The 26,516-nt window shown below is 46.0% G+C and overlaps 1 protein-coding gene across 2 annotated transcripts in view; it reads left to right on the top strand.

The window, feature by feature from the left end:
* The first annotated feature begins 1,047 nt into the window (after positions 1–1,047).
* Positions 1,048–26,516, top strand: part of DENND11 (DENN domain containing 11) — a 44,952-nt gene continuing 19,483 nt past the window's right edge. For both annotated transcript variants that reach the window (XM_030308588.1, XM_030308587.1), the window contains exons 1-3: positions 1,048–1,315; positions 17,006–17,105; positions 18,331–18,489. In XM_030308588.1, the coding sequence (XP_030164448.1) occupies positions 1,048–1,315; positions 17,006–17,105; positions 18,331–18,489 (527 nt within the window). The remainder of the gene's footprint in view (positions 1,316–17,005; positions 17,106–18,330; positions 18,490–26,516) is intronic.

Below are 26,516 nucleotides of genomic sequence, written 5' to 3'. Positions count from 1 at the left end.
AATTATATTTTGAATGCCCTAACCCTTGGGTATATCTGGTGGCTAAGTAATCAGAGGAGGTGGGAATAAGAAATAGCCATTAAAATAATGGAGGAGCCCCAGCAGTTTGTGCACTGGGTGTCACTCAGGCAGTGCTGAAGAAGAAGCCTATCCTATGTGCCAGAGATACAATGAAGACACGATTTAACCCCTCTTCCTAAGGAGATAATAAATGACTGCCCGGGGCTGCTGTTTCCAAGCCAAAATCTATGACATAACCATAATCTATTTATGCGGCATTTAGCCTACAGAAGGGGGACTGCTTACATCGTTTGTATATTTGGCTCAACCTCCCCTTCCCGGGCCCAAGGGCAAGTAAATGACCATCCACCACCTTCTCTGGAGGTTTAGTCACTGAAATGGATGAGCCCCAGGCAGGGTCCAGGGAAGGCCGGGGCCAGGCAACAGCCGACTGGGTTCTGCACGCAAAACTACCTCAGGCAGCACACCCAAGCCCACAGCTCCAGGAGGCCAGGCCACATCCAAAGCCCAAACAACCCCGGGGCGGCCAAGGCTCCCTCTCCCACTTCACTTCCCAGCCCAGCGCAGGCTTCAGCCACACTTCCAGGATTATGTAACACATTTCTGTCATGGTCCATATGACCAGGGAGATTACAAAAAGAATGATGGCGTATAAAAATTCAGGGTGGTACAGTTATCCGACGGACTCCTAGGTGAGAAGGCACCTCACCCCAGCACAGGTGGACGGATCCAGGTGGATGCGCGTCCATGCCGCCAGACGTTTCCCGTGCACCGGCACACACATGCACCCGCGAATCCCAGCCAGGCACGCAGTTGGGCGAAGCCGGTGGGGAGGACGCCTCCTCCGGCTGGATCGGAGCGCCGGCCCCGGCGGGAGGGCGGCGGCGGCGGCAGCGGCGGGCGGGGCGGCGCGGGGCAGGTGCGGCCTCGGGCGGTGCGGCGGCCCGGCCCGGCCCGGCGAGGGGAGTTCCCGCAGCCCGCCCCTGCGCCCGCCCCTCGCCGCCCGCGGCTCCTCCTCGCTTCGCCATGGTGGAGCGGGGAGACGCGGCGCCGCTGCTGCGCTGGGCCGAGGGCCCCGCCGTCTCCCCGCCGCAGGCCCCGGAGCCGCAGGCCGGAGGCCGGGGCTGGGGCAGCGGCGGGGGCGGCCGGCCGGCCGCGGAGCCGGCCAGGAGGCGGGGGCCCGAGGAGCTGGGCGCCTCCGAGGTGCTGCTGCAGCCCGGGCGCCTGGAGCTGGGCGACGTGGAGGAGGACCAGGTGGTGGCCGTGTTCGTGGTCACCTTCGACCCCCGCTCGGGTGAGAGCCGCCGCTCCGGGGGCCGGGAGAGGGTCGCGCACCCCGGGGCTTTGGGGGCGGCGGGGGAGGGGCTCGCTGCGCGCGCACCCTCACCCACACACCTGCACCCCCCACCCCGCCGCCCCCGCTCGCTCGGAGCGGCCAGAGTGCCCCCGCGAGGTCCGGGCGCGGGACGCGGGGCTTTGTTCGCGGAGTCCCCCGGACCCCCTTCTCCTTCCCGTCCCGCGCGGCCTCCCGGCAGATCCGCGGTCCGCGCCCGGGTCCCCACAGCCGTGTTTGCACTTCTCCAGTGCTGCAGGATCCTGTCGGCGGCCGCGGCGCGCTGCCTTTTGTTTTCTGGCTCTGCTGGAAGGTGTTTTTTTTTTTTGTTTTTTTTTTAATTTTTTTCCCCATCAAGAGGAGAAACGCCCCCCAGGTGAACTCCTGAAACAGATTGTACTGAACTTCCAGGTTTTCTGCTTCCCCGCCCTCGCTCCCCGTCACTCCCGGCACGGTAACTTTCCGAGCGGCCAAGTTCACTCGCTCAGGCAGCATCATTTTGAGGAATTTAGTGCCGGGAGCATTAAGGGATAGGACTGAGGGATTAAACTGGAGGCGGATTAAAGGAGAAGCCTCCTCAGGTAGACTCTTGGTGGTTTGTGTGGAGAATTAAAGGGTTATCTAAAATAATCTTGAGCCTAATTAACCAGGAAGGAAGTGTCCAAGTGAGTGGTGAAAGACTTCGTGGGGGTTCAGAAGTGAGTAAATACACTCTCTGGGAAAGCCTCAGGTGGTTGCTGCGGGGGCCTCAAGCCGGAGCTCATCAGCTCTCAGGAGTGCCGTATTCCTGGTTCTGGGGTTTTAGGAAACCCAGATATTTCTGACCCTAACTCCCCGAGGGGAGTCCTGGAATGAAGAGTGCCTGGTAGTGAATGGAAAGAACTTCTTAGTGATCCTCCAGGGAGGAGCTGTAGAACTCATTCACAAGAACCTGATGGGTGGCCGTGGGGTGGGAGGAGAAAGGCCTGGGATCTTCAGGTGGCAGAACATAGCGTCCAGGCCGGGTAACTGACCTAGGGTCCGGGATGATAAAGCAGCAAGATGCAGGAAGAAATGGCACAGAATAGAAAAATAGTTGGTGGAGGGACTAGGCCTTTCAGCCTCCTGTCTATTCCTTGGCCCTTATCCCAGTGGCGTTCAAACTTTTTTGATTGTGTGTGACCCACTGTTGGAAGTCAATTTGACTTCACGACCACTACACTCACAGGCATACAAATGAAACTGAAACAAGTTTCATGAAATAGTACTAACCCCTTCTACGTGTGGTGCATACTGGTATTCTCCTTTTTCTTTTTTAACACCTGCTGGCTGACTCGTATGGTTGGGACTCCTAGATACCAGTAATTTCAGAAGCTGCTGTTTCTGACCAAAAGCAGTCTTTATTGGTAAAAAAAACGGATACTTTGTAACTAATAATATTCCTTATCCCCTATCCCATCACCTACAGGTAAATGGACGCAGGCATGGGACTGTGGGAAACGCTGAAGGCTAGCTAGAAGAAACGGCAAGAGAGCACTGACAGGGTCCGATTCCGCAGTGGTATAGCACTGGCAGTAGAGTCTAGGGAGGGGAAAGAGAAAAGGAAAGCCCTACACTAACCACAGATGCAGTTGATGACATTAAAAAGCACTGCAGAGCTGGGACCCTCCCCCTGCCTTGTCAGTCCCAGCTGTGACATCATTTGGATGGGTATATGTATATGGAGTATACATACAAGGGGGTATGTATGTAATGTTTTCAAATTAAGGTTAGTGTGGACAGAAGGGATTGTAACTGGTCCTTGGACTCTTTGTGCAGGCGTTTTACTATGATGGTGTTTCATGTAGTTGTAATCCTCTATTTTGATCATCGTTCGTACCCAGTTTATACATGAACAAGCAGACCAAGGGTGATTAAGTAATTTAGAGACATTAACTAGCCAACACATACTTGACTCTTAAGTTCAGTTGTCTAATGTATCCCACACTGTGTGAACCTCTGCCCCCCAACTTTTCATCCTTACTGTGTCCAGAGGGTGGAGAGGAAGGGAAGGAGTGGGAGAGAGGACAGGGGAAGAGAGAGAGAATGTGTGTTTAGCTTTGGTTGCTTTTGGTTTTTGTTTTTTCTGAAAGCTGCTGTTCCCTGCCCATAAACCTACCTCTCCTTTGTCACCTATCCCAGTCCAACAAGTCTCTTTGCATCTTGTAAAAGTACTCTGGAAAAAAAAAAAATACTCTGGTAGTACCTCTATAAAGTGAAAGTAATATGGTGCATCTCCTAATGTAGAAGTTGGAATGAATGAATGCTGAGGTTCCTGGATCCTCAAAGGTTAGCACTAGGGCTCAGAGCTCCTGCTGTGTCCCTTATCTGGTGGTCTAGGCAGTCACTGTCCGGAGAGGTGAGATGCCAGTTCTCAGTTCCCCAGTGACCTGGAGACATCACAGGACCAGACCATGTTTCCTGGTTCAGTTCCGTGTCCTCCTCACTCTGCTACTGAGGCTGATCTGCTATGTGTTACTCTTTAATCTTGGTCCATGTGGTTCAGTTGGGTTAGAGCACAATGCTAGTAACCTTGGTCCACCAAGACTTTTGCCTTCCTTAGCCTTTGATACCAAAAATAGTAAAGCAATTACTGGCTTCTTTATAAAAATCAGAACATATCACAGAGCTTCTCACGTGGGAGAGATTGGAGTTTTTTCTCTTGCCTGCCTACCTACCCACTCCCCCGTGTTTCTTCCACCTGTGTCCTGTTTCGTTCCCTAGGAGCCCCTCCCTTTTACCCTGACCTACCCAGTCATTTACTGCCCAGCCCATGGCTATTTCATTCAGCTTCCCATCTGGTGGAAGTAACTGTTGGCACGCGTGCACATGAGAGGGCGAGAGAGAAGACGTGGGAGGAGAGAAATCCACGGCTGTGGTGCACCTTGCGGCACACAAGGGTGGGGGGAGGGGGGCGGAGAAGGTTGTGAGTGGCCTGTGGTGAAAGCGGATGTAAGAGGGTGTGAGGGAGGAGTGGGTCCTGGTGAGGGTGTGGGAGGGTGTGGGAGGACGTGCGCATGAGCACGTGCTTCCAGCGGGAATACACTTAGGGATTCTCAGGCTGGTGTATGACAATGGCAGAGAGCAGTCCTTTTATACTTGTGGATACAAGTTTTGGGTTGGGCATCTGTAGGAAGGATCAGAGAAGAGGGTAGAGGCGTAATGCATGCGATTTTCATTGGATTCATGGTTTGAAAATTATGGTGGTCGTATCTACAAATGACGTGAGGACCGGGTCCTCAGGTTCAAGTGCAGCAGAGGCGCGTGCACTCTCTCTCTCTCTTTACTCACTCACTCACCCTCACACACTCAGTCTCTCTCTGGAGCAGGGAGCCCTGGGATGGCAGTTCTGGCCATCTGGGCTACAAAGCTGCTATTGACAGCAGGTCCAGATGCTTACTATGCAAGCCAGGTGGGAGGGTTTGGCAGCCAGAATCTTGCTTTTTCATTGTGATCAACCCATTATTCAAGCCTTCGATTCTTAATTTTTTTTTTTTTTCTGCCCACTTGTGTGTGAGCCTGCAGCAGGTAAAGCTTTGGACACAGTCGTTGGGGCTGTTTCTTTATAAGAGGTTCACCTTATTTTTATTTAATGTTTATTTATTTTAGAGCACAGGCAGGAGAGGAGCGGAGAGAGAGAGGGAGACAGAGGATCTGAAGCGGGTCTGCCCTGACAGCAGTGAGCCCGGTGTGGGGCTGGAACTCACAAACCGTGAGATCATGACCTGAGCCCAAGTCGGAGGCTTAACCCACTGAGCCACCCAGGCGCCCCTCTAAGAGATTTGCTTTAAACTGCTACATTTCCCCCAGCCTGAGTTATTTCGTGGGGGGGTCTGCAGATAATTCCTGTGTGGCGTATGCTTGCTTTGGACTGCTGAGGAGGGCACAGGGGAAGACTGAGGGGAGGAGAGCTGAAGTTTTTGAGATAACCTCTTTTTCTTTTTGTTCTTCCTGATGAGGAATGAATTACTACCCGTTCCTCCCTCAGCCGCTAGCCACCACCTAAAGTACATCTAAACACCTGTTTCATTTAGTGAGTCTAAATGCCCCTAAGTTTATGTATTTAAGATCACTTACACACCAATTTTAATCTCCATACGGTCTCCAAAAGTCCACACCTTACAAGCACGTTCTTTTCCACAGCAGACATGAGGGGGCACGGCGGGATTAAGGTTAGGTGTGGTGTCTGAGACCCAGCTTGGAGCACGGCCCACGTCCCCTGACTTGTGCAAATAGTAAGTGGCTCCAGCCGTGACAGGGGCGGTGACAAAGTAGAGTGAGAACGGAAGATATGGGACATAATTTTGAGATGCAAAGAGCAGTCCTAAGCACGGCCAGCTCAGAGGGCAAAGAGAGGGCGCTTTCTGCCAACCAACCAGGAGGTCCTTAGAATGATTAACTGCCACATCCTTTCCCAGAGTTCCCTCAGATGTCAGTGGAATGCAGTTGTGGTTAATTTCATTAATCTCACGTTGGCAGAATCTTCCCCGGCTGTTGGTGATTCACCTGCTTGTGGTTTTCAGGGAAAAGTCAGTCTGTGGCCATCTGCTGTGAATTCTGTTTCTTAAAAGAAGAGAGTCAAGCAGGAATAGGAACCATAACACCCACCATTTACTGGGTCCCCACTACGCGGGGGGTTTCGGGGACCTGGTCTCTAATCCTTCTGACGCTGCTCATCACTGTAATGGCTCGGGGCGGGGCGGGGGTGGGGGGTCAGGAGGAGATGCCCTGAATTCACAGAGCAGAGAGGTCAGAGCCCAGAGGCCAGCCAAGTCTCCAGGGCCAGTGCTCCCTCCTCACACCGCTGCCCAGGGTAATACGATACAGAGTCTGTGAACTGGAAGGGTTTTTCCACTTGAAATTAATGCATCGGAATTCAGCCATGGATTGGTTGAGGGCTGACTTGAAATCACCAGGATTGATTTCTTCCTGCCCCAGGTTTCTTTATCCTGACTCTCCTTTTGCTTCGCGCATACTCTCACCCTAGGTGGTTTTAAAATTATTTAAGACCATTTAAGACCAAAAATCAATAGAAGCTATTTCCTTTTCTGGTGTTTGGAGGCTGAACCAAATAATCTTCTGAGGTTTCTTCCCTCTCTGGCATTTGGTGCCCCCCCCCCTTCCCCCGCCAAGGAAATGGTTCTGTAGAGGGAAGGTGGGGAGGGGAGGCGCCACGTACCCCTGGATTCTTGCCTTTCTTCCCGAGACAAAGTTCCTTTTTACTTCCCAGCTAGAACTAGGGCTCGTGTCTATGCTGATGAGAAGATGGAATGGGTGAAAAATCAAGGCATATGTTGGGGAGGGAAAAGGGGGCACAAAGCTCTGCTCCTGAGGTCAGAAGGAGCTGTAGGACGTGTGCTGATGCAGCCACCGATAGCAAGACCTCAGGAGGAAATCCTTGATTGGAAACCACCCAACAGGAGGGAGGAGGGGGAAGGAAAGTCACGCATTTCCCGTTAGAGATTATTTCGGTGAAGATCCTTGCTCTGTCTACTTTAAATACTTTGAGATGAACTTTGTAACGGGCAGCAGCAGTAACAACAGCCCACGTCTGTTCTCCCAGAGCAGTGGTGGTGCCGAATCACCTCAGTGTACACGGAAACAGAAGACAGAGGCAGTCCCGTTTGCGGTAGATGGGACAGAGCAGATCTCGCCCAGTGCAGGAGTTCATCAAACATCAGCCCTGGGAGGCTCTGCTGTGGACACAGCTGCCAGGCTGACCTTCCGAACTGTGGAGAGGCAGGTTCAGACCATCTGTCCATCTGCACCAGGCTCAGCCTCGCCTTCTGGCTTCCCCTGGATGACTGGGCTGCCTGCGCAATAAACTGGGAGTCCAAGTTCCACGGGGACATACATATTTGCCTTTGCATGAGCCCAGCCCCGGCACTGGCTGCCAAGTTATGTTCTGCCAATATTTATTGAATGGCCGGCTGGACGTACATGATGCAGATTGCCACATGTGACCCTCGTGCGCTCATGTGGCCCTTCCCCATAGGTTGTCTTTGCAGCTAGAGATGAGGCTGGGCCTCCAGGTGGGCCCACGGTTGCGAAGGAGAGAAAGTGAGGCGGAAAAGCACTTGTCATTGTCAACTCGTCTCTTTTTGATCGATTACCCCTCGGATGAGCCCTTCTGTAGAATCCTTTTGGGCCCCAGTTTCCTGGCTGAGTTCCTTAAATATGGTGAGGGTATTTGGGAAGCCAATAATAGTCCGAAGACCAAGACCGGGGTAGTTAGCATTCAATGGGAAGTTTTTCTGGCATTCAATGGGTTTTATTTTTACAGAATCACTTGTCTTTAAGTCTCTACAAATTTTATATGTAAACTGGCTTCCAATTTTTGTGAATGGTGTAATATTTCTGGAAAGGATGACCTTTAGCCATGATACCTCGTTATTACCCTACTTAGTGTAGATTGCCCCCATTTATTTTCCTTTTGCAAAGTCCTTTCTGCTTACCTTATGTTTTTTTCACATCCCTATCATTTAAATTATGTTCTCCAATTTGTTGAAATTTTTTAAACCTCAGAAAAGTTGGAGGAATAGTACAGTGAATACTTCGAGCCCATCCCCATTTGTGGACATTTTGCCATATTTGCTTTATGCGTACACAGCTCAGCTCTAATGTGGAACATGCATTCCTAAAAGTCACTGTGCTGTGAAAGACTTGTGGTAAAAGTCACAAGGTTTATGGGGAAGATGGGGTCAGGGCACGGCGCTCAAAAACTGTCAGTGACACATTTTTTTAAAAAAGAAGGGAACCAAATAAAAATGGTAGGACAACCTTACATATGATAACTAGTTAGGAGATGCATAAATACTCAAAGTTTGGCACTTTACCTTAAGACACCTGGGGAGGTGTAGCCTGTGATTTATGGTGAAATGAATGGAAGCGGAGCTGTGTGACATTTGATGGACAACAGTAGGCCTGGAAGTGATAGTCAGGGCTCTTAACTCTGAAGAAGGTAATGCGTGAGTGTTTGAGGTGGGGGGGGGGGTGTTTTGTGTATTTCCGTGCGTCTCATTTCAACTGGGTGCAGTTTTCTGCATTCACATTGTGATCCTTGTGATCAAAATCACCTATCAGCAAACAGGAAATCCCCTACGATCAAACGGCTCCCTAATGTATCAGTTGCTTTGGATCGAATTCAGCTGGCGTTCTAGCGGAACTGACTATATATAGAGGTGTGCTTATCTTTTTCTGCTGAACTATTTGACAGTAAGTTGCAGACATCATAACATTTCTTTTCTGAATACTTCAGTACAAATCTCCTAAGAATAAGGCCGTTTTCCTACATGACCACAATATCATTACCAATCCCAGGGTAATTCACCTACATTAATTGATCCGTTACCTTCTTTTTTTAGTTAATAAACATTTTTTTTACGTCAGTTTCAGATTTACAGAAAAACTGAGAAGAAAGTGCAGAGGGTCCCATATCCCACCTTCGCACCCAGTTTTCCGTTTTATTCACATCTAGCATTAGTGTGGCATGTTTGTTACAATTGATGAACCAATATTGATAAATAATTATTAACTAAAGCCCATAGTTTACATTAGGGTCTACTCTTTGCGTTGTACATTCTCTGGGTTTGAAAAATGCACGATGTGGGGCGCCTGGGTGGCTCAGTCGGTTAAGTGTCCGACTTCGGCTCAGCTCGTGATCTCATGGTTCCCGAGTTCGAGCCCCGCATCAGGGTCTGTGCTGACAGCTCAGAGCCTGGAACCTGCTTCGGATTCTGTGTCTCCCTCTCTCTCTGCCCCTTCCCATGCCCCCCCCCCCACCCCGCACCGGGAATAATCATCAAAAAAAATAAAAATGATTGCTTTAAGTACGTATAAATATTTCATGATGATTTGATAAAAGGAGTTTTAACATTGTTTAACAAAGCATACCAACTGTGAAAGAAATATAAAAGTTTTATCCTTGGGGTGTCTGGGTAGCTCAGTTGGTTAAGTGTCCAACTTTGGCTCAGGTCATGATCTCGTGGTTCGTGAGTTCAAGACCCACATCAGGCTCTGTGCTGACAGCTCAGAGCCTGGAGCCTGCTTCGGATTCTGTGTCTCCCTCTCTCTCTGCCCCTTCCCACTCGTACTCTGTCTCTCTATCAAAAATAAACATTAATTTTAAAAAAATGAAAAATGCGCGATGTTACATATGCGCTGTAAGAGTATCCTACAGAAAGGGTTTTATTGCCCTAAAAATCCTCAGTGCTCCCCCTACTAATCCTTCCTTATTTGCTGATCTTTTTACTATCTCTTAGTTTTTTCTTTTCATGGATGTCACAGAGTTGGAAGTATATAGTATGTAGCCTTTTCAGATTGGCTTCTTTCTCTTAGCAGCATGCATTTCAGGTTCCTTTATGTCTTTGTGGCTTGATAGCTCATTATTTCTGAACAGTATTTTATTGTCTGGGTGTTCTGCCGTTTGTTTATCCATTCACCCACTGAGGGACACCTTGGTTGCTTCCAGTTTGGGACAATCAGAAATAAAGCTGCTGTAAACCGTGGGCAGCCTTTTGTGTGGACCTAAGTTCTCACTCTTGGGATAGATGTGAAGGAGCATGATTGCCTGATCATACGGTGAGAGTATGTTTAGTTGTAAGGAAATGCCAAACTGTCTTCCAAAGTGTTTGTACCATTTTGCATTCCTACCAGCAACGAATGAGACTTCCTGTTGCTGCGTGCTCTTGCAATTAGCATTTGGTGTTTTCCATGTTCGGGATTTTGACCATTCTAATAGGCATGAGAAGAATCTTGTTTGGATTTGGAATTCCCCAATGACATGTAATTTTGAGCATGTTTTTCATAATCTCATTTGCCATCTGTATATCTTCTTCGGTGAGATCACTTCGGTGAGATCACTGATCTTTTGTCCATTTTTATTATTTTTTTAAGTATACTCCACGCCCGGCATGGAGCCCAACATGGGGCTTGAACTCACGACCCTGAGATCAGTACCTGAGCTGAAATCGAGTCAGATGCTTAACCGACTGAGCCACCAAGGTGCCCCTTGTTCATTTTTTAAATTGGGTGTTTATATTTTTCTTAATGTTGTGTTTTAGTTCTTTGTATATTTTGGATTTGAGCCTTTATCAGGTATGTTTTTACAAATATTTTCTCTGTGTATGACTTGTCTTTATTCTCTTCATAGTATCTTCCACAGATCAGAAGTTTTTAATTTTAATGAAATACAACATACCAATTTTTTTCTTCATGGATCGTGCTCCTGGTGTTGTATCTAAAAACTCATTGCTAAACTCAGGGTCACCTAGATTTTCTCCTTTGTTACCTTCCAGAAGTTTTATAATTTTGCATTTTAGTATACTATTCATACTGAATTAATTTTTGTGAAAGGTGTAAGTTCTGTGTCTAGATTCTTTTTTTCTTTTCTTTTTTTTTTTTTTTTTTTTTTTTGCCTGTGGTTATCCATTGTTGAAGAGATAATCCTTTATCCATTGTATGGCCTTTGCTTTGTTGGCAAAGATCAGCTGACTGTATTTGTGTGGGTCTGTTTCTGGGCTCTGTGTCCTGTTCCGTCGATGTGTCTAATCTTGTCTAATCACTGTCTTGATTACTGTAGTTTTCATGGTAAGTCTTAGAATTGGGTAGTGTCAATCCTCACTTTTTCTTCAGTCTTGTGTTGGCTGTCTGGGGCCTTTGCCTTTCCATATAAACTTTAGAATTAACTTTTCAATATCCACAAATAATTTGCTGGCATTTGGATTTAGATTGCATTGGATCTCCAGCATAAGGAAATGTGAAATCCCTATGCTCAGATTGTTCTTTAATACTTCAATTGTGTTGGGGCGCCCGGGTGGGTCAGTCAGTTGAGCATCTGACTTCCGCTCGGGTCATGATCTCGCGATTTATGGGTTCAAGCTCTGTATCGGGCTGTCTGCTGTCAGCATAGAGCCCACTTCGGATCTTCTGTCCCCCTCTCTCTGCCCCTCCCCTGCTCACTCTTTCTCTCAAAGATAAATAATCTTAAAAAAGAAAAATACTTCAGTTGTGTCGACTCTAGTTCAGCAAGCAATGTGTCAAAACTGACTATATAAAGATATACTTTTTTTTTTCCTGAGCCTTTTGATAGTAAATGCAGACATGATGATCCTTCTAAATTCTTGAGTATAAACCTTCTAAGAAGAAGGACATTTTCTTACATAACCACAGTATCATTACCCCTAGGATAATTAACATTAATTCATCAGTTGGCTCTTTAAAAAATGCCTGCCTGCAATGAAGCTGTTTTTCTTTCATTATTGTTATTTTTACGTAACACCCATCCTGTACCGTGCTAAGCGGTGTGCCGTGTTGGGATGCGACGATCAACGAAGTTCCTGTCTTTAAGAAGTCCCGTCTCCTGTGGAAATAGACCTCTAAGACAGTGATTACATAGGCTGGCATGAGGACTGAAGTAGCTTCGTCTACTTCATTTACTTTCCTTTCATTCAAGGAGCGTGTCAGTAGGTAAAGGTGAGGGTAACTAGTCCCAGAGCAGTGCTCTGGAACCCGTGCTCGTTCCGTGACTCGCCAGCCTGACTCTGATGGAACCTTCCCCTGAGGGACTTACATCCATCTAGAAGTTAAGACTGTAACTACCAGATGTCACTCCCTCCATCTGAGTCTGTCAGTTTCTGTAGCGCGAGGACCGGACACGCACAGAGGGACGAGGGTGGCGGCTTTGAGAGCCAGGCTGAGGAATGGGGGCTTTCTTCTACAGGTCAGCGGTGTCGGGTAACACGTGGGTTTGGCCATGAATACCAGGGACCCAAAGTAACAGTGGCTTAATCAAGATAGGAGTTTATTTCTCTTTCATGCAACAGGAGATAGCTGGCCTAGGGCTGGCATGCTGGCTCAGTCCAAGCGGCCATCCAGGGACCTAGATTCATGACGGCTTGTCACCACATCCACATTCTAGACAGCAGGATGGAGGAAGGGGCAGCACGTACACCTGCCCTTTAAGGTACTTTTTGGCAACCACACACCTCACTTCTGTCCATTTCCCATTGGCCAGAATTGACTCATGTAGCCATACCTACAGGCAAGAAGATACTGAGGAACGTAGTTGTGATTTGGCTAAATATAGGAGGTTTTGTTCCCTGTAAGAGTGGATATTGAGGGTCAACTTGCAACTCCTTGTGTGCTGGCATTTCTTAAAAAAAAAAATGTCTTCAGTAAAATTGGTCCCTTAAGATGCTTCTTCCCCCCCACTTTGGTGGGCTGTACAGAGGATGCTTGTTAAGAATAGGTTTATTAGCCCCCCCAATTTTGGAAACATTAAGGTCTCGTAGAGAGGGCCACAAAGCAGAGTAACATACTAAAGGCTCTGAGAAGTTCTGCAGTAAAGAAATGTGTCTATCCTTGTTTACCCTAAGATAATTTGGCTAAAATCCCTTTTGAAAAATGTGTTTTGTTTTGTTTTTGTTTTTGTTTTTTTGCAGAAGCTCTGTCAACAAAAGCTTTGGGAAACACTGCTTTGGGAATTGTTAAAGATCTCTTAGTTAGCCCCGATGAAGACATTTTTACGGTAGTTCTATTCCTAGGGATGTTGTCAACAGAAATGTGTACACATTGTGTCAAAGTTTAATCGAAGAAACAGAACCGCTAGGAGATGTCTAAAGGAATTTATTGCAAGAATTTGATCTTACGCAGTTGTGGGAGCTAGGTAGGCAGGCTGTATAAGGCTGTTGTCTTTCTGCGTGATGAGGGAGCTGGAACTCTATTGGGCCGGCAGCTATGGAAGAAGAGAGTATAGTTGGGAACATGGAGAGAAGCTGGAACTCATGTACAGGAACCCGGGTCAGTCCGCCTCCAGCTTTCAGGATGTGGGTGTCCTGATGAAGTTGATGCCCTTCATTGTGGAACGAAACACACACCTGGCTTAGGAGTCCGAGAAGGTGAAAGAAGATCCGGGGGAGGGTGGGTCCAGCATTCACGGGCCTGGCTGCCACCCCCAGACCCCCGAGGTGGTCCGCAGACGAGCAGTAATGCACACGAGCTGCCTGGTGCTCCTTCCCCAGCCTCCTGATGTGCATACGATATGCCGACTGCTGCCCTGCCACATCACTCCCACATCCCACATCCCACATCCCACATTCCCCCCGTCTCACCTGGAATTCACAAGGAAGGCAATTCTGAGAGACATAGTTCGGCCTAGCCAGGCTGACCTATGACAAAGCCACCCCACATGTGTTCACCAGACGACTTAAGTGTAAGACGTTTTGTAGCGGTCTGTTTGTAACAGCCTCAAATTGGAAATAGGCTAAACGCACATCAACAGTGAAATAGATAATCTGTTACATGCATAGGGTGGAAGTAGCTTCGTGGATCCGCATGAATGAATCTTGCAAAGAATAGTGAGCAAAAGAAGACCTAAAAGAATGTAAACTACGATTGCATCGATACAAATTTCAAAACAGCCAAGCGGATTTACAGCGTTAGAGGTCAAGATAATAGTTCCCGCTGAGAGAGGGTCACGAGGGGGACAGCGGGGCTTCTGGTGTACAGAAGGCTTCTCCTTCTGGGTGCTGGTTATGCAGGGATGTGCATGTTGGGGAAATTCACTGAGCAATAGTTAGGATTTGTGTGCTCTTCTGTACTTAGCTGTCAGGAAAAAAAATTTAGGTAAATTCAAGTTTTGTTTCTTTGTTTTAAATGTTTATTTTGAGAATGTGTGAGCGGGGGAGGGGCAGAGAGGGAGAGAGAGAATCCCAAGCAGGCTCCATGCTGTCAGTGCAGAGCATGATGGGGGGCTTGATCCCCAGGCCGTGAGATGATGCCTGAGCTCAAAATCAAGAATTGGATGCTCAACCGGCTGAGCCACCCAGGCACCCTGGTGGTGTTTTAACAAGTTTTTTTTTTGTCAGAAGTCATGGATCGGCTGGGTTGGAGGAAAGAAACAGTGTTAGGGCTCTCTGAACCCATTATGGAGCGGCAGCGAGGGAAGAAGGCAGCGGATAAGAGAAGAGGCAGGTTGGGTAGGCGAGGAGGACGGCGTCTACCTGAGGGACACTGCAGCAGCCCTGTCCCAGGCTGTCCCTTCTAGGCCGGCCACCTGTTCCCATCGCAGAGGGTTAGGGCCGTGTACACAAGCTGAAGCAGGAGCTCGCCAGCAGAATCCCCATGTGCTACGAGGCAGGGACCAAGATCCTGTATATTGGGGATAGGCCCCAGCACCCTTATAAGTTCCCTGGGTGTCCTCATACACTCCACAGGCCGAAAGCCACTGAACCACAGAGATAGTAGACATGCACGGAAGGGGAAAGATGGAAATCCCTTTATCCCCAAGTTCACCCCTCTTTCAGTGTGCAGTATGCTTTTCCTGTCTTTAACCCAGACACACACAACATCATTCTATCCTTTCTGTTTTATAAAATCCTAATTCCCCTTTACACGCTTTTGGGTTTAGCTCTTTGTTAGAGCCATGATTCCTCTCTTGAAAGTAAACTATTTGAAAGCACCTTAGGCTCTGAAGGTGAGGCCGGATAACCCTCCGTGGTGCCTGCCATGTTTGGAGACTGGACCCTTATGTAGGTAGACCGATATGCAGCTTCTCTGATGCTTGGAGTGCGATCTGAAAGCACTGTTGGCTGGATTATTCACGGCATTTCTCATGCCTAGGAAAGTAGGGTTTGGAGTAGTGATAAGTTTGTTCTAAAATCAAGTGTCATAATCCTTCCCACCCCTGTTTATACTCACAGGGCCATTGCCTACTCCTGGGCAGGTCACCCAAGGCCTGCCGCATCTGCTGCCCTCACCCCCCAACTCTTCCCACCTTTCTCTGCCCTTGAAAGGGTCATTTCACACGTTTCTTTCCCACTTGGCTGAGGCCTGTGCCAGGTGCTCAGAGCACAAGGGAAGTGGGTGAGCCTCTGTCTTCAAGGAATATGTATTCCTCTCGTACTGGATACTTGGGAATTTATGTTTAATTTTCTCCCCCTCATTGTAGTTGGGAATTAAAAGCTAGAAGCAGTCTTACAGGTGAGTCAGCCTCCTCACGTATTGAATTGTCTTCATTTTACAATAAAGAAACCGAGGATCCAAGAGCTTTTACCAGAGGCCACACAGCTTGTGACAAAACCAAGCTTTGGAGCCAAGTCTAGCCTGGGCTAAGTGCGTATTTAACTGCTCCCCCCACACCGCTGTCGGGTGACTAGTCTGGCTTCACGCAGGGAGTCCAGGCCCAGCCTGGAAACCAGCTCTTTTTTTTTTTTTTTTTTAAGTTTATTTATTTATTTTGAGAGAGAGAGAGAGAATGAGAATGAGCAGGGGAGGGGCAGAGAGATTGGGGCACAGAGGATCGGAAGCAGGCTCTGTGCTATCAGCATACAGTCCAATGCAGGGCTTGAACTCGAGAACCATGAGATAATGACCTGAGCCAAAGTCAGACACTTAACCCACTGAACCCTTCAGGTGCCCCTGGAACCCTAGTTCCTGGCAGCCCCTGCAGCACACCAGCTCAGCTGGTTAGGGGTGACTCTGAGCAAGTGTTCTATTTGTCTCATTGTTTCCTCGGATGTAAAAATGGGAGAACGTTGAAAATGTGGTAGTTGGTTGCACAGCTGACTATACTAAAAGCCGTTGAATTGTTTGCCGTAAGTGAGTGGATGGCACGGTGTGCGAATTGTATCTCAAGCTGTTAGAAAAAATAAAATAAACTCACGCATAGCTCGATACTGTTATTTTGAAAAAATTTGAACACACAAGAAAACAGTAGGGAATATTCCATAGTGTTCTGTCAGTATGTGTTCTGTCCGTGTTCTGGGTAACAGTGCTGTTGTGCAAATCTCCGATTCCCTCAATCTGATAGATGCTCATCACTGCTCACATTCTCCTCTCTCATAGCGTTTATCCCCTGGAACTGTAATCTGTGGTCTCCTTGTTTATCTCTGGATTCTAATCTCTTTGCAGTCAGGGACTACGTCTTATTTGACTTTGTAGCTCCAGCGTCCAGCTCGGTAAAAAGTCAGTAACTGATGATGAGTGAATGAGCCCCGAGGTTCTGGAAGCAAAGAACTGAAGGCTAAGCCTTGGATATGGGCCTCACCTAGGGAGAGAAGAGAAAGACTTTGGGAAGGAAGCAGAGCTACCTAGACAGAGAAGTAGGGAAAAAACCAAAATAGTATTTTCTCATTGGAATCAAGGCAAAAGAGGAATACACTTTTGAGGAATTCTCAAATTCCACAAAGAGGTCAATGACAACGTGAATTAAAAAGAGTTCAGGGTTGTCAGAGTCATCAGTAGCTGTAGAAGGACAAGTTGGAACAAGATCTCAGGGGGTTAGGGAAAGGAGACGGGGGTAAGAATCATGCCCTCGGAAGTAAAGCCATGAAAGGAAGGACGTTTGAAAGTAGCTACGCAGAATGGAGCACCAAAGACCATATCGTCACTAGAAAGAATGTGCTCCTCTCTCGGCAGAGGGCAAGGCTCCTTTAAGGCCTGTCTCCTGGCCCTCTGGAGTAACTGGGGAACTCTGCCAGCGTGTGGGTGGTGGATGAGATGACCCACTTAAGCGTCTTGGTGGCTGAGCCAGCAGTGCATGCATTGGGCAGCCGTATGCCCTCAGCCCTTGTACTACGTCCTTTTCTTTGAATGACTTTGTTTCTTTTAACTTGTCACCTCCCTTTCCCACAGGGAACATGGTGGAATGGTGCTTACCTCAAGATATTGACCTTGAAGGTGTTGAGTTCAAGTCTATGGCCAGTGGGTCCCATAAAATTCAGTCTGACTTCATGTAAGTATTTCAGAATATAAATCCCTGTACCATTTCTCTCTTCTCACAGACTTTCCCCACAGCGTAAGGGCTCTCATCAGGGGGTCTTCCAAAGGTGTGTAGAAATGCCCTGAAAATATATATAGATAGATTTGTGTTTATATCAGTTTTCCAGCAAGAAGGCCCCCAGCTTTCATTAGGTTCCCAATGGGTTTCATGACCCCCAAAAGTTAAGAACTGTCAGAGGTTCTCTCTCCCTTTTAAGAAAACGCTAGGTCTTACTTGAGGTTTGGCTTTGTTGAAAGAATGGACTTTCAGTACAGTTTGGGTTAACTTAAGCCATTTGTGGGCTAAAACTTGAAAGTCCAGCTTTCAGTAAGGCCAAGTTATAGTCCTGTGTAATTAAGATTCGTGTGAGGAGCAAACGAATAGAACACAAGGGTAACCAGAGTAGCTTTAATCTTCTCACTGGGCTGAAACCATGACAGAAATGTAAGAAAGGGGGAGGAGATAAAGTGACAGCTGTGGTCATCCGCCCTGTTAAAAATATCAGAGACTCAGGAAGTGAGGAAAGAATCGACGTGGCTTATGCTACTAAAACAGAGCGCCCTTCCAGAGGGGCCTGAAGATGAATCTTTGTTTTGGTTCCTTATGGCATCAGTAGTTATGCAGGAGCGAAGGGATCTGTCCATGGTCATGCGCAGTGCAGCAGCAGACTTGCCAGAGGTCAAGTCCTAGCTCCTGCTGGGTGACCCTTGGTGAGTTGGGTAATCTCTTTATACCTGGGTTGTCTCCTCTGTGGGGTTGAGTGGCCTGGACTGACATTCCCCTTTGGTTCTAAAACATTGGTCTTCAGACTGAGAGCTTTGTCATGCAGACCCCTGGACACAGCTCTCTGTCTTCCTCGGGGCTGTATCTCACATTAAAAACCGAAGCCAGGGGCGCCTGGGTGGCTCAGTCAGTTCAGTGTCCGACTTCAGCTCAAGTCATGATCTCGCGGTCTGTGAGTTCGAGCCCCGCATCGGGCTCTGTGCTCACAGCTCAGAGCCTGGAGCCGGCTTTGGATTCTCTGTCTCCCTCTCCGTCTGCCCTTCCCCTTGCTCACATACTCTCTCTCTCTCTCTCTCTCTCAAAAATAAAAAAATAAACATTAAAAAAAATTTTTTTTAAACAAAACAAAAACCGAAGCCAAACAAAATTTCTCTTCTCTGATTTTGAGCCCCATGACGCATTTGGTCCGTTTTAGCTATTTCCGAAAGGGACCCTTCTTCGGCCTGGCCTGCTTCGCCAACATGCCTGTGGAAAGTGAGCTGGAGCGTGGTGCACGTATGAAGTCTGTGGGCATCCTGTCTCCGTCCTACACCCTGCTTTACCGGTACATGCACTTCTTGGAGAACCAGGTTCGGTATGTGGCTCGCATACATGTGCGGGGTGGCCGTGGGAATCTGCCAGCCAGGTGTGTGTGTGTGTGTGTGTGTGTGTGTGTGTGTGTGTGTGTGAGTGATGAGCCCTCAGAGACATAGGTTGTGTGTCAGAACAGCAGATGCCCTTGCTCGAACATCCATGGCCACATTTCGCGCCTCAGGTGGTGGTCTTTTCTCTGTCAACCCAACTCATGGCCTAAAGACTCTTCATGCTGGGGCGGATTTGCCTTCGGTCTGTGTCAATACTGTCCTCAGTTTTGTTGAATGACATAATCTATTAATAAGTACGTGATCTTTGTTTACCCTAAGCCACAGCAATTACCTCCTTCACCCCAGGTAGGCAAATAGACTCTAAACTCTTTTTAAGCCTCATCATTCATTATTCGGGGTCATTATTACTGCTTGTGGTAATAGGAAGGGAATCTTTAACAGAAGCAGCGAAACTATTCGTTATCTTCTATAGTTTTTCATTACTCTCATTTCAGATTTTGAGAGAAATCTATCCCTAACCCCTGAAGCACTATTAAAATCTTAGCACCTTTGCCTCTTTTCTGGTACACACATGTGTATACTTTTTTAAAAATATATATACTTGGCATCATACTATGTATACACTTTTATACTTTTAGAATTTATTTGAATTTTTTAACGTAACAGTCATTCTTGATGATGATCTTTGAAAGAACATGAAATTTGTTGCTTGTGGGAAAAAAAGTTTATTATTTAAAATGTATATAAAAGTACAAAGAGGGGCATCTGGGTGGTTCAGTCAGTTAAGCATCTGATTCTTTTTTTATTTTGTTTTAATGTTTGTTTATTTTTGAGAGAGAGAGCGAGCAAGCACACAAGCAGGGGAGGGGCAGAGAGACAGGGAGACAGAATCTGAAGCAGGCTCCAGGCTCTGAGCTGTCAGCACAGAGCCCCATGTGGGGCTCAAACCCATGAACTATGAGATCATGACCTGAGCCGAAGTCAGACACTTAACCGACTGAGCCACCCAGGTGCCCCACTTTTTATTTTTTTAATGTTTAGTTTCGGGGGGGGGGGGACAGACAGACAGAGTGCAAGTGGGCTAGGGGCAGAGAGAGGGAGACACAGAATCCGAAGCAGGCTGCAGGCTCTAGGCTCTGAGCTATTGTAGGGCTCGAACCCATGGCCTGTGAGATCATGACCTGAGCCAAAGTCAGACGCTTAACTGACTGAGCCACCCAGGCATCCCCGATTCTTTTTTTGTTTGTTTTTTTAATGTTTATCTATTTTTGAGAGAGGCCAAGTGTGTGCGTGTCCCTTTTGATCTATAGATACATCTTTTATTTTTAATTTCAGGAACGTTTCCTCCTGTAAGAAAATATTCCACTTTTCCATTCCATTTTTTTCCTTCTTTATGCACTGGTTAGGCATATGTTTTCTCTGCATTGTCCTCCGTATGTATCATTTTATCATTTTGATGATTATTTTAATAATTCTGTAATGCTAGAGCTGTTCTTCAGCTGTCTTCATTAAGTTGTCTTCATTATTCACTATGGTTGTCTGAGTCCTGACTTCGGCTCAGGTCATGATCTCACGGTTCGTGAGTTCGAGCCCCGCGTCAGGCTCTGCGCTGACAGTGTGACCTGTGCTCACTCGCTCGCTCTCTCTCTCAAAAAAATTTAACTTAAAAAAATAGATAAAATATTTATTATTCACTGTGGTTGAGCATTTAGCATGTTGTTTTTTTTTTTTTATTGCTCCTCTACATTTTGGAGCTGTGGTAAACACCTCACACAGATCTCTTTTTCTGTATTTGAAGTATTTCCTCAGTTTTGTGCCCCAGAAGTAGTATTACGGAGTTAAACATTTTTTTGATTGGGATCCTGACACTTTGAAAAAAATTACTCCTTTTGACAAAATTAATTTTCCCAAGTAGACAGTATTTTCTCATGGTTCAAAAGTTAAAAGTGATAAGGAGGTATTCTATTAGCATCCTGCTACATGGCAGTAACAGAGGCCCCAAAATACAATGATTGAAATAACACAGAAGATTCTTTCTCATGTAATAGTCTAGAGGTGGGCCGGTGGTCCAGGTGGGTAGCCTGCTGTTCTATACAGTTGTTTAGGGACCCAGACCACTTCTCTCTTATGATTCTACAATATCCTAAGAGTGATTTTTGTATTCTAAGATGTCCTTCTCCAGTGTTCTGAGCTGCTCACTACTACTGTCTGCATCTAGCCCCTAGGGAAGAGGGAAAGCCCCAGAAGCTGCATACATCACTTGTTACATACCATTGTCAAGTTCTCCAACACAAGGAGACACCTAACAGCAAGGGAGATTGGGAGAGGTAGTCTCTAGCTAGGTGACCCTGTGACCAGTTAAAAATCTGGTGGTTCTGTTGCAAACAGGAAAAAAGGGACAGAGGGATCTGGGGGCAAAATCAACAGCCCCTGTTTCAGTATGCCCCTCTTGCGATCCTGATATCCATGTGCACTCTTCTTCCCACATGGAGAGAACATTCCTCCCACCCTCCCTCTCTGAGGGAGACCTCAGAGAGGCTCATCGAGTTGATGCTTCTAGTCTACGGTCCAGGATTTCTGGGTGATATGAGGCAGTCCTTTTCGATAGATCAGCCCATGGTTCTTCATATCCTGAAAACCTGCAGAAGAACAGACAAGTTCATTCACTCTGCACTTCCTAAATGCAACATCGAAGGTGAAGTGGGAACCCCAGTACAAGCTCCTATTTGGAAAAAGGAAGGATAAGAAATACAAGTAGCCATGAGTCCATCATGCTCATGAAATTCTGCTGCAGGGGCTGCAAAGCCTCCTTGTCCTGGTGGAGTAGTAAGTTCACTGGTGAAACCGTGGTTCTGTTATGGAGAATCCCCTTGCCCGTTTTCCTCCGTGGCTCCTGGCTTTGCCTTCTAGGAGATTTTGTACCCATTTTCCACCACAGCCACTTCTGAAGCAGGCATGGGGGAACGTGATCTCCCTGAGGCTGCACACCTAGAGAGCACATTTCTTGCTGGTGTAGGTTGGTGGGTGTAGTGGTTTCTTTAAGGGTGGAGCAGTCACAGGCTTTTATAGGCCAGCCACGTGACAGTACAGATCCCTCAAAAACCGAATAGGCTTCTGGTCTGTCTGCTTCTAGTCGGTCCCAAATCAAAGTATCTGTTGCGAAAGATTCTTTTGGGTCTTAGTTTTTAGTGGACTGTAGACTGGTTACTGTTGTCTGTGCTTGGCCTATCCATCTTTTCTCATTTAAATGGCAACTACCATAAATACATACATATATATATATATTTATATATATATATATTTATATACATATACATATATATATTTATATACATATACATATATATGTTTATATATATATATATATACACACACATATACACACACACACACACATATATATATATAAAGTAAAATATGATGCTACCTTGAGGCCGTACCCTAAATCTGATCTTTGCAAATGGGTCTGTCTCCCATGACTCTACTCTTAACTGGAGAGTTTCATAAAAGCTTTGAAGGAAATTCTTATCTCCTGGTTTTGGGGTACAAAAGCGGTTGGCTTTTCTAGTCCCATGGGATCTCAAAGAGTTGGAGCCTCAACTAACTTTTATTGCAGAACTCAGAACGCACTGTCCCTTAGGCCGTATTTCTTCCCATTTTGGCCTGCAAAGTGGCCAGTTCTTGCCTGTCTTCATCTCACTCTTGTAGCAGCTCACGGCAAATGAGAAGCAATCAACGTTTGATTTCTAAGTGCTTCCCCTGGAGGTACAAGTACACATGACACAGGGCCTGTCCAAGTTACTGAAGTTCTGGCAGGTTTTTGCTACAGGGGGACAAGGGTTACCAGCTTTCTAGTCTACAACACCTACTTCCTTACCACCTTCCCGTGCCAGCTGCGAATTCAAATGCCACAGTGTCTTGTCTGATAGCGCAGCAACTCATTTTTGGGCACCACTTTCCGCTTTAGCTAGAGCACAGGCTACGTTGCTACAACAAAGAGACACAAAATCTAGTGACTCAAAGGAGATAGCTTTTCTAGCACAGCAGTCCTGGAGGGGGAGAGGCAGTCCCGTGTACTAGATGGCTCTGTTCCGCTGGGTCATCCTGGGACCCAAGTCTTTCTGTGTCCTATGCTCCTGTCTCCTAGAGTATTGTCCTCATCTGCATGATAGAAGAGGACTCACCATTACCATGTCATGGTCAAGCCTCCAAGAAGAGGAAGAACTCAGGAATCCCCCAAGTTAAACACATCACTTCTGCTTACGTGCCATTGGCCAGTTCATTCCTAGCCACACCTAACAGCAAGAAAGTCTGGGAAATGTGGTTCTTGACTAGGTGACTCTGTAATGCGCTACAATCAGAAAGTTCTATTATTCAGGGAAGAAGAGAGTGGCTGTCTCTACTACTGGCATAAAATGAAAAGTCTTATCCCAGTTCCAATATTCATCCAATAATCCCAGCAATTACTGTTAATTTCTCTTCTATCTTTCCAAAATGTGTGTGTGTGCACAAATACAAATATATGTTCTTTTTTCCCCTCCTTTTCATGCAAAAAGTATCAGGTTGTACATGTTGTTTTACACCTTACCTTTTTCAACGAACAATATATCCAAGGAGATATCAGTACAGAAAGTTTATCGTTTCTCACCATTGTATTATATGCCTTGTCTAGAAGAACCATGCTTTATCAAGTCTCTTAGTGATGGACATTTGGTCATTTCCACTCTTTTGTTATTACAAATGATGCTGCACTGAATACCTATGTGCAAATATCATTTCACATATGAACAGAATATGTGTACAGTAAATTTCCAGAAATGAAATTGGTGGTTCAAGGGGTAGAGGTATTTGTAATTTTAATAGATTCTGTCCAGGTGTTTTCCATAAAGGTTGTACAATTTTGCCCACCCAGCAGTAATGCAGGAGAATGCAGTTTCCTCACAACATTGCCAACACAAAAATAAAACTTTGAGGTTTTTGGCATTCTGTAGGGTAAAACACCATGCGTGAGCATGGTTTTAATTTGCATTTTTCTTAGGAATGAGATTGAGCACCTTTATATTTATTTGAGTCACTTGTTTTCCCTCTTCTGTGAACCATTTCTAGCCTTTGCTCAGTTCTGTTTTTTGTTTTTTTCGGTTGTTGACCTTATTAATTTCCAGGAGATCTTTGTATAGTAGGGGCATTTGTTCTTTGCACTATAAATTATTTTTCCACTTTGTCATTCATCTTTTAGCATTACCTTTTGTCATGCAGATATCTTTCTTGATTGAATTCATTAATCTTTTCATGGCTTCTAGATTTTGAGTCACAGCTAGGAAGGTTTTCCAGCTCGCTAATTACAGAGGGCTTGAGGTGACATGAGAGGGAGGGACTTGCATGACAGTGTGAGGGGGAGAGGAGCATGTGAGGCACGTGCAGGTCTGGGCACGGGGCTGTTAGTCTAAATTAACTAGACTTGGTTTCTGAAAATACCGAATCTGTGTTTTCTGTCCATTCTTACTTCTTGTACCCAAACTTATTTATTAGATTTCCTCCATAGACCTGGGCTTCCGTATCTCTCTAGCTAGTCCTTTCTGTGACTAGTTCTTATTAATCAGAAGATACTGGAGAACTGTCTTATAATTTAAAAACTAAATTAGAAAAAGGGGAGTGTTCTAGCATAAAACAGGCTTATAAATGTTAGTTACCATATCTCTGGACCCTCCTTCGATCATGATTCAAACAACCAACTGTAAAATATTTTGGGGACACTTGGTATAATTTGAATGCGGACTGGCTATTATTTTGCATTCGGGCTTTGTTACTGATTTTGTTAGGCGAGATAATGGCATGGTGTTTAAGCTCTGTTTTAAATACACTTTATCAATTAGAGATGCACACCAAAGTGTTTATGGGTAAAATATTATGATAAGGGATTTTCTTTAAAGCATTCGAGGAAGAAGTGGTGTGGGGGCAGGGATACGGTGTAGATGTAACCATACTGATAAAATATTGATCATTGTTGAAGCTAAATGTTGGATAATGGGGCTTATTCTTTTTTCTACTTTTTGTAGAAGTTTAAAATTTTCCATAATGAAAAGTTTAAAAGGACTAAACATAAAATTATCACATACTTATTGTAGAAGACTGAAAAATAGACAAACCCCCCCCCCCCCAAAAAAAAAAACCCAACCATGATCCCACTAGCCAGCCCTATCTGCTGTGAACATAGCCTTCTGGTCTTTTCCCTGTATAAATATATACATACACAATTTAAAAATATATATATCAAAGTCATTCAGCATCTAAAATTTCTAACTTCATATGTTAACCTTTCTGTGAATGTCGCTCATAATAGTTCTCAACATCATGGTGATTTCAAAGCCTCTCAGTATGTAGACGTATCATGGTTTATTTAACTATATCCCTGTTATTAGGCTTTTGAGTTGTTTCTTATTTTTTGCCTCTGTAAACATGAGCAGCATTGTAGGTAAATGATCGTTTGTATCCAGATATGGTTGTTTAGGTCACCTTCCCAGAAACGGAATCGCTGGGTTAGACAGTATATGCAGTGTACAATTTGATACAGATTGCAAGTGACCCCTCAGAAGGCTGGTACCATTCTATACCCACACCAGCAGTAAAAAAAAAAAAAAAAAAAAAAAAAATGCCTGTTTTTCTGTACTTGCAAAGCCAGAAGCCAGACTGGGTCAGACCAGCAGTGAATACACCAGAGTGAGGAAGGGTACCTATCCCGCAGAGGCATCTCGGACTCTGACGCTGGCCACTTCATTGCTGGGTATGTAGGGGAAGCCAGGATTAGCTGCAGTGGGCATCTTTGTGGTCACATGAGCTTATGTTATATCCGTGAAGGGGCTTGGGCTTAAGGAGAACCCCAGCGTCTCTGGTCCTGCAGGGGAGCCCTCGACTTAGCCTAGAAGCCTGAGGCTTCAGATCAGTAGTATCTATTGTGCCGTCATTCTCTAGTTTTTACAATGTCCTATGTTTTGGACACTTTCCCTAGATGACTTGGCCTGCCTTTCAGTGTGGTACTATGCGTCCTGAGAGGCAAGATCACCCAGAAACTCACCCCTTGCACGTCTTTGAAGCTCACCATCCCTTCCAGCTCTCAACCTTGCTACAGTACCTTTGGGGTTATCTTGATACTGAGGCTTGATAATCAGTGTTGTTTATTGCAAAATCTCCAGTGTGTTCAAATTTTGACGCTTTCATACAACACTTGTTTAACATTTATACAGAACTGCCAATTTATATTCCCATCCGTCCTCGTATTCTGTCTTCCATATTAGTGCCTTGTTCCGTTCCATCAGTCAGTGATATCTTAGGCTGTCAGAGGACAGGGTCCTGAAACTAGCTTTTTGTCAAGGGACTCTAGCTTAGTGAGCTTTTTCTTTAGAAACTCGGTTCAAATATAGCATTCAAGGCAGTCAAACAGAAAAGACACTGAGCAGCAAACCAAGAACCTAGAAAATGAAAAATTATCCTAGCAGTTACCCCCAGCCCCCTTTAGTGCAGAAAACAGAGTACTGAGAATACAGTAAACTGATTCTCATTGTTCTTTCAGGGAAATTACGTCCCAGTGAAAACACTTTTGAACTTAATCATTTTTGAGTTATTTTGTATTAAGCAAATTTTCATCAGTTTGACACATGTCCTTGAAGAGTATCTGGAATCTGCCATCTTCTTAGAATTAAACACAATTTAGCCACCACGGGGTTCCCATCAAGCACATGAGTAGGAGTGAAAAAAGGATTATAGGCACCCACTCCTCATGGTCATTTATTGTTATATCACATGACTTCCTTCTTGTGCAAAGCTTAAAACAAGGTATAGGAACCCCCAAATTAGCCTCCACTCTAAGAGGAACTTATCTTAGTAGTGTGTGTGTGTGTGTGTGTGTGTGTGTGTGTGTGTGTTTAATTTTAGAGAGAGTAGGGGAGGGGCAGAGAGAATCCTGAGCAGGCTCCAAGCTCAGCATGGAGTCCAGTGCAGGGCTCGATCCCACAACCCTGGG

This window comes from Lynx canadensis, chromosome A2 (genome assembly GCF_007474595.2).
Source record: "Lynx canadensis isolate LIC74 chromosome A2, mLynCan4.pri.v2, whole genome shotgun sequence".
NCBI classification, from domain to species: Eukaryota; Metazoa; Chordata; class Mammalia; order Carnivora; family Felidae; genus Lynx; species Lynx canadensis.
Note: the sequence above shows the minus strand (reverse complement) of the source record. Positions and strands in the feature narration are given on the sequence as shown.